This window comes from Rhinopithecus bieti, unplaced genomic scaffold, assembly GCF_001698545.2.
Source record: "Rhinopithecus bieti isolate Rb0 unplaced genomic scaffold, ASM169854v2 scaffold_55, whole genome shotgun sequence".
Taxonomy (NCBI): Eukaryota; Metazoa; Chordata; class Mammalia; order Primates; family Cercopithecidae; genus Rhinopithecus; species Rhinopithecus bieti.
Window position 1 is genome coordinate 1,277,776 of NW_016803114.1, and position 12,799 is coordinate 1,290,574.

General features: G+C 35.3%; 1 protein-coding gene across 3 annotated transcripts in view; it reads left to right on the forward strand.

The window, feature by feature from the left end:
* The window catches only part of IFT80 (intraflagellar transport 80), a 134,345-nt gene that overhangs the window by 105,808 nt on the left and 15,738 nt on the right, over nucleotides 1-12,799 (forward strand). For all 3 annotated transcript variants that reach the window (XM_017850736.1, XM_017850854.1, XM_017850788.1), the window contains 4 exons: nucleotides 678-825; nucleotides 2,125-2,296; nucleotides 3,882-3,971; nucleotides 4,075-4,244. In XM_017850736.1, coding sequence (XP_017706225.1) covers nucleotides 678-825; nucleotides 2,125-2,296; nucleotides 3,882-3,971; nucleotides 4,075-4,244 — 580 coding nt within the window. The remainder of the gene's footprint in view (nucleotides 1-677; nucleotides 826-2,124; nucleotides 2,297-3,881; nucleotides 3,972-4,074; nucleotides 4,245-12,799) is intronic.

Below are 12,799 nucleotides of genomic sequence, written 5' to 3' on the forward strand. Positions count from 1 at the left end.
TGACATTCCTGGTGCTGGTGGCAGGGGCCTCTCCTGCCTTGCTCATGTCTGCCTGACTACCTGCTGTAACATTTCCACCCTCAAGAGTCCAAGATCCCAATTCTATGGGGAAAATGGACAAAAGTCGGTCTTCTGTAACTGCTTCCTGCTGACAGAAAGACAGTGGTGGTTATTCCGTGGATCTTGGCCTCTTGCTAGCTGTCAGGGCAGGGTGGCTCCATGGGTTGGTGAAAGCAGTATACAGCTAGGTCCAAGGGAGACAAGGGAGGACTTCACCTCTGTCATGTCCCACTGACGGGCAGACTAGGGGTCCCCTGTAGAAGAGTGACTCTTGAATATTGAGGGGACGGTATTCCTCAGTGAGGATCATCTGGAGCTTGATGGCCTGAAGGCAAGAGGATTAACTGAATAGCAGGTCTTTAGCTGCTGCAGCTAAATTGTCACTGAAGGAAAGATTTGCAAATTTAAAATATAAGAGTTCTAAGTAAAGCATTCAAATATTTCTGTAAATTATTGTGTGATTCTTTTGTATGTGTTTTTCACCATTATAGAATCAGAAAGTAGAGTCATATCTAACAGAAATTTTATGGGATTTTGTTTGTCAGGCATTTTAAAGATCTATTCTTAATTCTTACATATTAAAGCTAATAGCACATTAACATTCTTTTTAAATTAAGGAACAATGGTGCATACTTTGGCATGGAATGATACATGTAATATCCTTTGTGGACTTCAAGATACTCGATTTATAGTATGGTATTACCCCAATACAGTTTATGTGGACAGAGACATTTTGCCTAAAACATTATATGAAGGGGATGCAAGGTAACATTTTACTGCATATAATTCTGTATTGTAGTAAATAAAACTCTGAGTATCATGTTTTTGCTTCTGTTTTCAATCCTGCAAGGTGTTTTTCACATCAGTCAGATTTATTGATGAATAAATTGTTCGGCTAAAGCTAGCTTGAGACTTAAGTGACAGAATCAAGTTGAAAGTGTGGTATGATATGAATTATTTATTTGTCCCTTATATGAATATAATTTTCAAGCTTAATATTATGTAATGGTAGCTCAGGTAGTTTTCTCAGTGTGATCAAGTGATTTTAGTCTAGTCACTCTTAAGATTTTTCAGGATGCACAACCTTGTGACAACTAGCCAACTCTGTCACAGATTATCATTGACTTTAATACTTTCAAGAATGTAAATGTCTCTAGAATTGAATTTTTGGTTGATATTAAAAGTAGGAAAGGACCAAAGTTACTGAAATTTGTTAAAATTTATATGCTTCAGAAAATCAAAGCATTTATATTCCTAAATTCTCTAGGAAATAGCAAGGAGATCTCTTATTCTTGACAAAATAGGAATACAAAGGCTTCTTAATTCTAGACCTTAGCTTAGTTTCCAAATCTGTTTTGAGTTCATTTTTAGTATTCAGATTCAAACCCTTAACAAAACCAGAGAAGCATCAAAATAAAATAGTGTGTTTTAAAAGTATTTGAACTAATGAAAAGAAGTTAGTCACTTTATTTAAAGGTTATCTCTTTTATTTATTTATTTTAGAGTTAAGATCACACTCTGTTGCCAAAGCTGTAATGCAGTGGTGTAATCATGGCTCACTGCAGCCTGGGCTTAAGTGATCTTCCCAAGTAGTTAAGGCTGTAGGTGTGAGTCACTGTGCCTGGCTCACCTCTTTTTATTCTGAGAAAATAGTTTTGGAATGTAGTTTACTTTTTATTGGTTTACCCTTTAATACTTTTAAAAGCTAAAGCTATATAAATTATTGTTGTGATTTATCTTAAGCCTCAGAAAAAAAAAGATGATTTCAAATCCTCTTAGGAATAGCTCTCAAATATGTAATAATTTTTGCTACTTTATATAGCAAGTTATATTCAAATGTTTGTATTCAAAGTTAATTCCAGGGAGAATGTATGTATTCAAATAAATACATCTAAGTTTTTTTGAATATATACATTCTCCCTGGAGTTAACTTTTGGGGGTGTGCCTTTTGGAGATTGGAGACTCCCTGTATATTTCATAGTCCACTCCCCAGATTTAATATACATGAAAAATTTTGCTCAGAATGCAACTTTAAATTGTACTTTGCTTTTTTTTTTCCAACAGTGAATTTAGCAAAAATCCCCATATTGTGAGTTTTGTTGGAAATCAAGTAACTATTAGAAGAGCTGATGGCTCCCTGGTTCACATCAACATATCACCATATCCTGCTATTCTCCATGAATATGTAAGCAGTTCAAAATGGGAAGATGCTGTAAGACTTTGTCGCTTTGTTAAGGTAATTTACATTTTAGATTCATAGTTGTATATATATTTCATAGTAGTTTACCTTTGTGCAAAATGAGCAATGATAATAGGCTTACAGGCTGGAAAAATTGTGAATAAGATCATGTCTTTTGTTTTATAAGTAAAGACATGAGCAATACAGAGGAATACATGTTGCTGTGTGATTTATTCTCTGAAGAAGCTATAAAATTTAAACTGTTTTTCCATACAGTATATGGAACACTATATACATGTATATAGAACATGGAACAGTATATATACAGCACATATAAAAATCTTCTGTGGAACTTCTTTGAAAGTCAGATTCCCAAGTTCTACTCCCATAGAGATTCTAATTCATTACATCTCGATTGAGGCCCAGCCATATTTTTTAATTTCCTCAGATGATTGTTTTGTACAGCTAAGGTTAAGAATCTCTGCTTTCGATCAGCCTTTTTCCAACTTGGTTGAATCTAGTATTTTTCCAACATGTTTGACCATAGACCTTTTTAATTGAATATCAGTGAACATTCCTTAGAATACACTTTTGTGAAATAACTTTTAGATGCTTTTTTTAAACAATGGGTTGTTGTTGGTGACTAGCATCATTGTCTGGGGTGAATACCCAGAGTTTGTCATCTCACACCAAGAAAATTAAGGACGGACACATGTGGGTAGGTTAAGGAGTGGAAAGTGTAATAGGCAGAAGAAAGGAGAGAGGAGAGCAGCTCCTTGCCAGAGAGAGGCATCCAAAAATGGAAAAGTAGCGGACTGCAGCAGATTTCATAGGCAGGCTTGAGGAGGCTGTGTCTGATTTACACAGTGCTCACAGATTGGTTTGACCAGGTGTGACATTTACATAGCACAGGGAAGGCTGGTCGCCCCACCCTAATCTTATTATGCAAATAGACTTTGCACTTGGCCAGTGCCATCTTGCCTACTCCTTACTGTACATATGGCTGGCAAAAAGAGAAGATGGAGCTGCCGTTTTGAACATGCCTAGTCCCAGGTAGTATATTGCTATGGGCAAAACTACTGGCATTCACTCATGTAAGCTTCCAGTTTGCTTGTTTGTGTCTGCAGCTCTATTTTACAGGCTGCTCTTTGTTAGAAAAGAAAATGATTTGGGACCTGCTTTTCATTAAAAGGAAAACCTTATCGTGAAGGACTTCTATACCCTCACTATCTGCCTAAATAATTTCTTCTTAACTGGTATATCAGTAGCAATCTGCCATAATATCATTGTCTGATAACTTCACTATTTCTTTGGTTCCCTATAAATTACATTATTTGACACCTCATCAAAAGACTGGAAGGTTTATAACCTTGAGTTATTATTTTAAATTCAGAAATAAATCCTTAATAACTCAAAATTGAAAATTTCAGAAAATTTCTTTCAAAAGTTTTCTGTGTATTAATATATTTTAACAAAATGGCCACAATGAAATTTCCACATTATTAGTTTTTTTCAATGCCATGCTCAGTAATTTTTATTTTTTAAATTAAAATATCATTTTGGTATCAGTATTTAAATCACTGCTTATTTTAAGGCAGTTCAGTCACATAGTTAAGATAATTGTTCTCATACTTCACTTTAGGAGCAAACCATGTGGGCTTGTCTAGCTGCTATGGCAGTTGCTAATCGAGATATGACTACTGCAGAAATAGCCTATGCAGCAATTGGTGAAGTGAGTAATTAATGTTTACATATATGTATGTGTGCTTTTTCTTAGCATAATTTGTTATATTTCTGTTATTATCTACTTCAATATTTTTCTTTTCTTTTTTTAGATTGATAAGGTTCAGTACATCAATTCTATAAAAGTCTTCCATCTAAAGAATCAAAATGGCCCACATACTACTTTTAGTGGGAACATACAGGAGGCTGAAATAGTACTTCTTCAGGCTGGCCTTGTTTATCAAGCGATCCAGATCAATATTAATCTCTACAACTGGGAAAGGTAATAAGAATGCTTTCCATCAATTCCAAAATCTGTTTGACCTTAATGTATTTTTCCATCTACCACTTAGTAAATTACATTTTCCACTATATTTTAGTTTCTGAATACCACAGAATTTATTCATATTTATATTTGTGAATAGTTTGCAATTTATTTCTTCTCTGAACTTTTTGACTGATTAAAAGTTGGGGTGTGAAGAAGGAGAGGCTAGGATGTTTCCTAAATTTTTGGTTTTAGTAACTGGAAAGATCATGACACCATACCATTTGCAGATTTGGTAGAGAAGATAGTGAGTTTCATTTTAGCCAAGTTGAATTTGAAATGCTCGCAAAGAGATACAATTGTTGATTAAATGGACCTGGAGCTCATAAGAAAGATCTGAGCTAGAGGTTTAGATTTAGGAGTCATTAGCAAATGGATAGTAGTTGAAGCCAGAGAAATGGATGCAATTGTCTGGGGAATGTGTGGAATGAAAAGACATCCACTACATTATGAGATGGATGAAAGAAAAGAAAGACACCAAATGTTATTCCATAAAGCAACCAGACAGGCAGAAAAAAGAAGAACCAAGAGAGATGTGTAGTGCTAGGGAAGAAAGAGGAAAGGATTGGTGATTCCTTACGTTCGGCTGTCAGACAGATTGCTTTCTGAGGCAAAGTGGCATGCTGCTCTTCTCTGTGACATAAGAGGTTCCTCCTACTCATTCTCTCAGGTACATGTCTCCCAGTGAACAAAACTATAGTTTTTATATACTCCTGAAGTTACTATATTATGGAATTGACATATTTTTCCAGGTTTGAAATGTCTTTCATGATCTTTGTTTCTGCCTGGGTGAAAAACAACCCCTGTATCTGTCAATTACAAGGCCCTTTACTTAAACTTCCTTAGACTAGAATTTCTATAGATATTTTATCTCTGTCTTTAAAAGTAACAAAAATGGCAGATGGTTAATTTTATGATTGACATACTGTAGTGTCCTTATTTAATTTATGCCTAATGATCTATATTATTCATATAATTTAGCTACTCTGTTTTTGTCTTTTATTAACACAAATTCATTGTCATTGTTTAGCTGTACAAAGGATCATGAAAGATGTTTTTAATTCTATAAAAATAAATAGGCTGCAGGGTGCAGTGGCTTACACACTTGTAATCCCAACACTTTGGGAGGCTGAGGCAGGCAGATCACAAGATCAGGAGTTTGAGACCAGCCTGGCCAATATGGTGAAACCCCATCTCTACTAAAAATATAAAAAAAGCAGCCGGGCACGGTGGCACATGCCTGTAATCCCAGCTACTCAGAAGGCTGAGGCAGGAGAATTGCTTGAACCTGGAGTTCCAACCTGTGAGACCAGACCGAGACTCCATGTAAATTAATAAATAAATAAATAGGCCATTGTCTTTGTCCTGAATTTATTCATAATTCATGAAGTTTAAGGTAACTAGTTTAGAGAGTATGAATATTTTTAGAATTTTATGTTAAATAACTTATAGAAAATTGTATGTATCATTACCAAGCTAACAGAGTTCTATGAGAAATGGAGAAGAATTGTGTTTATAGCATTCTTTTGATCAGTGTTTTTGAAAAAATATGTTGAAATCATAGACACTGCTCTTGCTATAGTATTCTGAATACTGTACAATTTAATAAAAAAAATTTAAGATAATGGTCTTTATCTTAAAAACTTATAACCTAATTAGGAATTCCATTTTATTGTCATTAATAATAGTCAAATGTCAAAATGATGAAGAGTATTGCACATAGAATGAATATTAACTACCTACTATGTGAAGGTAATGTAAAATGTTTCTGCTGTTCAGGAAGCATATAATCTATAAGGGGAAACATAAATATCTGCAAATATAAATAATTAGAGAGAGAAACAGTAATCCAGTAAAAACAATATAAACAATGGTACCAGCAGTACATAATTAACTGCTTGGTGACCATTAATAATCATTTTGCAGCATTCCTCCTTTTAGATTGATATGGTTCAGTACATCTATTCTACAAAAAAACTTCCATCTAAAGAATCAAAAATGACCCACATACTAATGTTTCGTGGGAACATACAGAGGTTGAAATAGTACTTCTTCACACTGACCTCCACTTATTGAGTGGTTATGATGTGCTAGGAATTAATTGTGCTAGACACTTTGTATATATCATGTCGTTAGGTTATCTCAGCAACTCCAGAAGTTTAGATATTACCAGCCCCGTTTTACAATTTAGGAGATTGAGGTTTACTTATAAATAAGCACAAAATCTAGGATTTGAACCCCCAAGTTGTCTAATATCAAAGAGGAGCTCAGTTTATCACCAAGCAATCAGTTATCTATGGCTGGTACCATTGCATATGTTGTTTTGTTTTTTTTTGAGATGGAGTCTCGCTCTGTCACCCAAGCTGGGGTGCGGTGGTGCAATCTCGGCTCACTGCAACTTCTGCCTCCTGGGTTTAAGTGATTCTCCTACTTCAGCCACCCAAGTAGCTGGGATTACAGGCTAATTTTTGTACTTGTAGTAGAGATGGGCTTTCACCATGTTGGCCAGGCTGGTCTCAAACTCCTGACCTCAAGCGATCTGCCTGCCTTGGCCTCCCAAAGCACTGGGATTACAGGCATGAGCCACTGTGCCTGGCCACACTTATGTTGCTTTTACTGGATTACTATTTATCTCTTTATTTATCTTTGCAGATATTAAATCGTCTTTCCCCTTACAGATATATGCTTCCTGAAGAGCAGAAACATTTCACATTATCTGTACATAGTAGGTAGTTAATATTCATGCTCTTACTCTCTATGCAATACTCTTCATCATTTTGCAGCATTCCTCCTCTTCAAACATTTATTGGGTGTAGATACATGCAGTGAGTGAGTAGGTATCACAGAAGAAAGTGAGGAAATTTGCCTCTGATGGCCTATAATATAACCTTCTGAACATTTCTTGTACCTCCTTGACCCAAATGAAACCTACCTTTATTTGGAAGAGAAGGTAGAGAAGAGAACACCACTTCTCTACCAGTCCTCTCAAATGGAGTCAATTTATTTTCTCCACTCTACATTCCTTAGGATCCAGTGTGAGTGGAGTTGGTGTCATTTTTGCCGCCCTCATCTTTACTTCTCTATCTTATAAAATCTCCAATCATTTAAGGCTTATATCATGTGTCTTACTTATTTTTTGCTAAGACCTCACACTTTCCCTGCTATCCTTATATCCTGTTCCCCACATGCCCCCCCTTCACCTTCCAATTCTCATAAGTGACCTTGACTTGAGATTATTAGATCTCAGGGAGAGGGAAAAGAAGAGGGTCAAAGAAGATGTAATGAGGAAAGAGAATGAATTCTGGGTGCTCCTGCGTTCCTCTTATCTCCTGATATCTCCTTTTCCTGTGTTTCTTGCTTTTACCTAACTGTAAGCCAGTGGGTTGGTCAGGTGCTGGTAGAGATCTCTGAGTCTACCTGATAAGATGATAAAGATCCCAGAGCATTGTTCCTGGATTCTGACCATTATTTATACACTACACTATCCATACACTTAAGACTCCAAAATATGCATCTCTCGTCTAGCCTTCTGTTCTGCCCATATTTGCTTCCAGAATCAGTTATCCAAGTGCCTCTTAACATTTCCATTAGATATCTCACATTTTTTAGCTCAAATTTATGTTTATTCCCTCATAAACCTGGTCCTCTTCCAGACTAATCTGTCTTATCATTCTTTCAGCTGTACAAAGCTGGAAATCTAGAAGTTACTTTTGACATTTTCCTCACCTTCCCCCTCCCTATTATCAACCACTTCCCTCCCAAATACCTCTAATACTCATCCACTCATCCACTTCACTACTATTATGTAAGTTGATTCAAGTTTTTCTGCTTAATGTCATCACTGATCTCCCTATATCTGCTCTGTCTCTTTCCTACCCATTCTTCACTCTGCAGTCATAGTGATCTTTTCACAATGGAAATCTGATCATATCACTCTTGACCTCTGATTCACTTCGATGAAACCCACTTCGGTGAAATTCATAGTTTCCCATTGCTTTTAGCATAAATATCAAGATTGGATAAGAAGGGACTGCAAATATTCAGCAAAAGTAATTATAACTGCTAAGAAACTCTAAGGAAACTTATATATTGTTTTCATTTCTAAGTTCTACAGATATTTCTGAAACAATTTGGAATATTTGTTCCAACTGCACATTCATTCATTCATTCATTCAACAGATAATTGAGTGTAATCCCTTGGTATCCATGAGATGGGTAAGGATTGGTTCCAGGACCCCCAGGATACCAAAATCTGGAATGCTCAAGTTCTTTATATAAGATGGCGTAGTACTTACATATAACCTATGCACAGGGCTTGAATTTGTTTGCGTATCTTAGGTATAGGGAAGACCCACATTGAATATGTGTATAGTAAAGAGCTGTACTAGATTTTTTTGTAGGGAGTATAAGGTAATGGTTAAGCTATGTAACAATTTAAATTTGTTTATCTTTAATTGACTTTCCTCATCCAGTTCATAAGGCCCAGTAGGGAGTGGGATATACAAGTTTAATGTTCACGAGAGATCCTAGACATTGAGGGAAAGCCAGTAAAGGAATTATCAGCCTACAGACAGTAGTTGAGGCCATGAGTATGGCTAAGGTTAATCACGAAAACTTAAGAAAAGAGAGCAGCAAGCAGATATCTGCTGAATACCAATATTTAAGGGTGTGCTTTAAGAAGAGAATTTAGCAATAGAGATCAGAAGGGACAAAAAAGATGGAATTTAGAAAAATGGTTCATTATGGAAAATTTCAAACACATACAAAAGTAGAGAGAATAGTATAATGAATCTGAATGTACCCATCATTCACCTCAACAATGATCAGTTTGTGAACAATTTCTGCCCTTACCCTACCATTTATTTTAAAGCGGACCCCAGTCATCTCATTTTTTCTGTAAATATTTCAGTATGTATCTCTAAATTTTTTTTTAACATAACCACAATATTGTGGTCATACCCTAAAAAGTTGAGAGTAATTATATTCTGTGTTCTTATTTCTCTGTTTCACTCATAAGTGCTTTGTTTTGTTTTATGGTTTGTTTGAAATAGAATCCAATAAAGATCCACACATTGTGATTGGTTGATATGTTCTTAAATTTATTTTAATCTACAGCTTCTCCTATTCTTTTTTGTGTTTTCTTGCAATTTTCCCATTGAAGAAACTGGACCTATAGAATTTACCATAGTGTGGACATTATTGGATCTTTGGACAAAGATTGCATCTTTGTGGTATACTTTAACATAGTCTTCTGTCCCCTGAATTAGTTGCAAATTGGTTGTTGAATATAGGAACTTGATTAGATTTAGGTTTTTTTTTTTTTTTTTTGATAAGACTTCATTATAGTAGTGTTATATGTTTTGTGATGACTGGCTATAGTGGTTTTCATGGTATTTTTTGTGATGTTAGTAGCCATTGATGATCATTGCCCAAATGTATTAATTTGAGCTTACAAAATGGTGATATTCTATCATTCCAGAAGGGTAGAACTTGTTAGATGCTAAATACATTAGATTGTTTTTACTATCCCTGAATTTCTATATTTGTTTAAATCCTCTAGAAGGGAACAGATTTTGTTTTGTTCATATGTGATATTCCACTTGAGAAGCATAGTCTTGCTGGTTTATGTTTCTGTCTTTCATATTTGAATTTGAAAATTGCCTGCAACCTAATAAGGTACAGCTCTTGAAGAGTTATAGGTAAGCAAGTTATCTGTTTGCTATCCACTTTGGACATTTCGTAGTAGTCTGTTCTCAAAAACTGAAGTTGAGAGAGGTAGAAACTAGAAACTCCAAATATGCATATTAATCCTTTATGATCCTTTATGTGCATATTAATAAAAATAATTTCTAATCTACCAGTTATACAAAGTGATTTTGCTTCATTCAAGTTATGCAAAATCATATTTTGAAGTTATAACATCTTTTTATATAACTTCCTTCTATTTAAAATACATGGATTTATTCCAGCCTTAGAATCTAATGTCACATTTGTTTGGTTGCCAAATAACCATTTTAAAACTAGAGACATACTGTTCCCAAAACCCTTATATAATTTGGAGTAAGTTCCCTCCTAAATGTGGAGAAGAAACATTTTTTTACCCAGTATGTACTTTTAGAGAACATTTAAAATAGCACATATCATTTGAATGTTTACCCTTAGCCATTGCTATTCAATCAATTGATACATATTTTATAATAATAATAATAATGACAATGATAGATAATTCTTAGGACCTAGCATCTAAATGCAGGATTAGACATCATATTTTATCTTTCTACATAATTAAATGTATTGATGTTTCACACCATAGTATGTCTTTCAAAATTTTGGAAAAGCTCCAACCCAGAATGGATGCTTTTATGTACTCCCCACTGAGAATACTTTCAGTTTTGCACAATCAAGATCTCCTTCCCTCATCATGTACAATCATAAAGAAAGAATGGGAGATGGAGCTCCTAAGGTGACAAAAAAGTAGCTCACCAGTCTCCACTCACACATACACCACTGGAATCAGAGCCTTAGGGATGTACATGGGGGGTTAAATGGGAGAGGGTTAGCAGAACTGAATGAAGCATCTTTACTTCGTTTCTCCTTTTTTGAGCCTCTGTGAATTGCTTTTGCCTTCTTTATCTTCCATTTTCCCCTCTATATTCTAGTAATTTTACATTCTTTTCTACCTGTTTTTTTTTTGTTTGTTTGTTTGTTTGTTTTTTCTGAAAGACTTAAGGTCACAGAGGAATGAGGAAACTTTGTGAGAATGTGTGATGGTAGCAAATACCCTTGGATTTCACAATATGTCAATATATATATAAGAAATCATTTTGCCTAATTTTGGCATTACCATTTGTATTATATATAACTTACACTCATAATTTTTTCATATTAAGTGTCTAATATCTCTCAAAAGTCTATCAGTTGTCAATCAATACATACACCGTGTCTAAAATACTTTTTAAAGTGACTATTTAGTTTGATCAATAGTAAGGCAAACCAAGCCAGGCATGGTGGCTCACGGCTGTAATCCCAGCACTTTGGGAGGCCAATGCAGGTAGATCACTTGAGGTCAGGAGTTCAAGACCAGCCTGGCCAACGTGGTGAAATCCCGTCTCTACTAAAAATACAAATATTAATTTGGTATGGTGGCAGATGCCTGTATTCCCAGCTACTTGGGAGGCTGAGGCAGGAGAATTGCTTGAACCCTGGCGACAGAGGTTGCAGTGAGCCAAAATCATGCCACTGCACTCCAGCCTGGGTGGCAGAATGAGACTCCATCTCAAAAAAAAAAAAAAAAAAAAAAGTAAGCCAAACCAAAGCATGCTAAAAATGAACCAGATTTTCCCACTGAAGAGTCTAGTTGCAAAAAATGTAATCAGTAGTCAGCTTTGCTAAAACAAGAGATTTATAATAGTTGGCTATGATAAATCCTGACTGGAATATTCGGAAGTCATATGTCACATTAGAAAGAAAGAGAACTTGAGAAATAATGTGCTTTTGACTATTATGATGACTGTTACCTTATTTTGAAACAAGATGACAGTGAACAGTGTAAGAGAACTGTCGTCCCCTGGATTGTTCCTGACTCAACTGATATGAGTTATGCACAGGATTGCTGTGGCTGAGGTGCTGTCCAAAACCCACATGTAAAAGTAAGCCTAGAACTGAAGATTAATCTTTTTGTTTTCCTGCAAATTATCGTCAGTGTATGTATTTTATGTCTTTAGTTTATACCACTGTTTTCAGCAGCAATTTCTTTAGTTCTCATCTACCATTTAAATAAAATATTACTTTAAAAATAACTTGCATAAATATTGATTGAATTATAAAACTTAAATGACTGTCAAGTTTTCCTGAGACTCAGATGGCAAAAGGCATTTTGTCAGACTTCTTAGCCTCAATTTATTATTTTCATAAGATTTTTAATTTGCTATTGTAATAATGTAAAGATACCAGTTTTAATTTTATAAACTCTATATAGACTTATGAAAAGGTCAAAATAATGGGACCACTTACATTGTGGGGAAGTTCATTCACTTGAATTACAGGATGATTTCAAAAAAATTTTTTTTTTTTTTTGGAGTCTCGCTCTGTCACCCAGGCTGGAGTGCAGTGGCATGATCTCAGCTCACTGTGACTTCTACCTCCCAGGTTCATATGATTCTCCAGCCTCAGCCTCCCAAGTAACTGGGATTACAGGCATGTGCCACCATGCCCAGCTAATTTTTGTATTTCTAGTAGAGACAGGGTTTCGCCATGTTGGCCAGGCTCGTCTTGAACTCCTGGCCTCAAGTGATCCACCCACCTTGGCCCCCCAAAGTGCTGGGATTACAGGCATGAACCACTGTACCCAGCCTCAAAAGTATTTACAATGAATATTTACCACATATGTACTCTGTAGTACTAACCAAAGAGAAATATCTCCCTTCAAGAAGTGTATTGCCTAGTGGAGAAAACAGACTCATAACAATTGTACTATAAGCATGCTGTAATAATATATATATATATATATATGC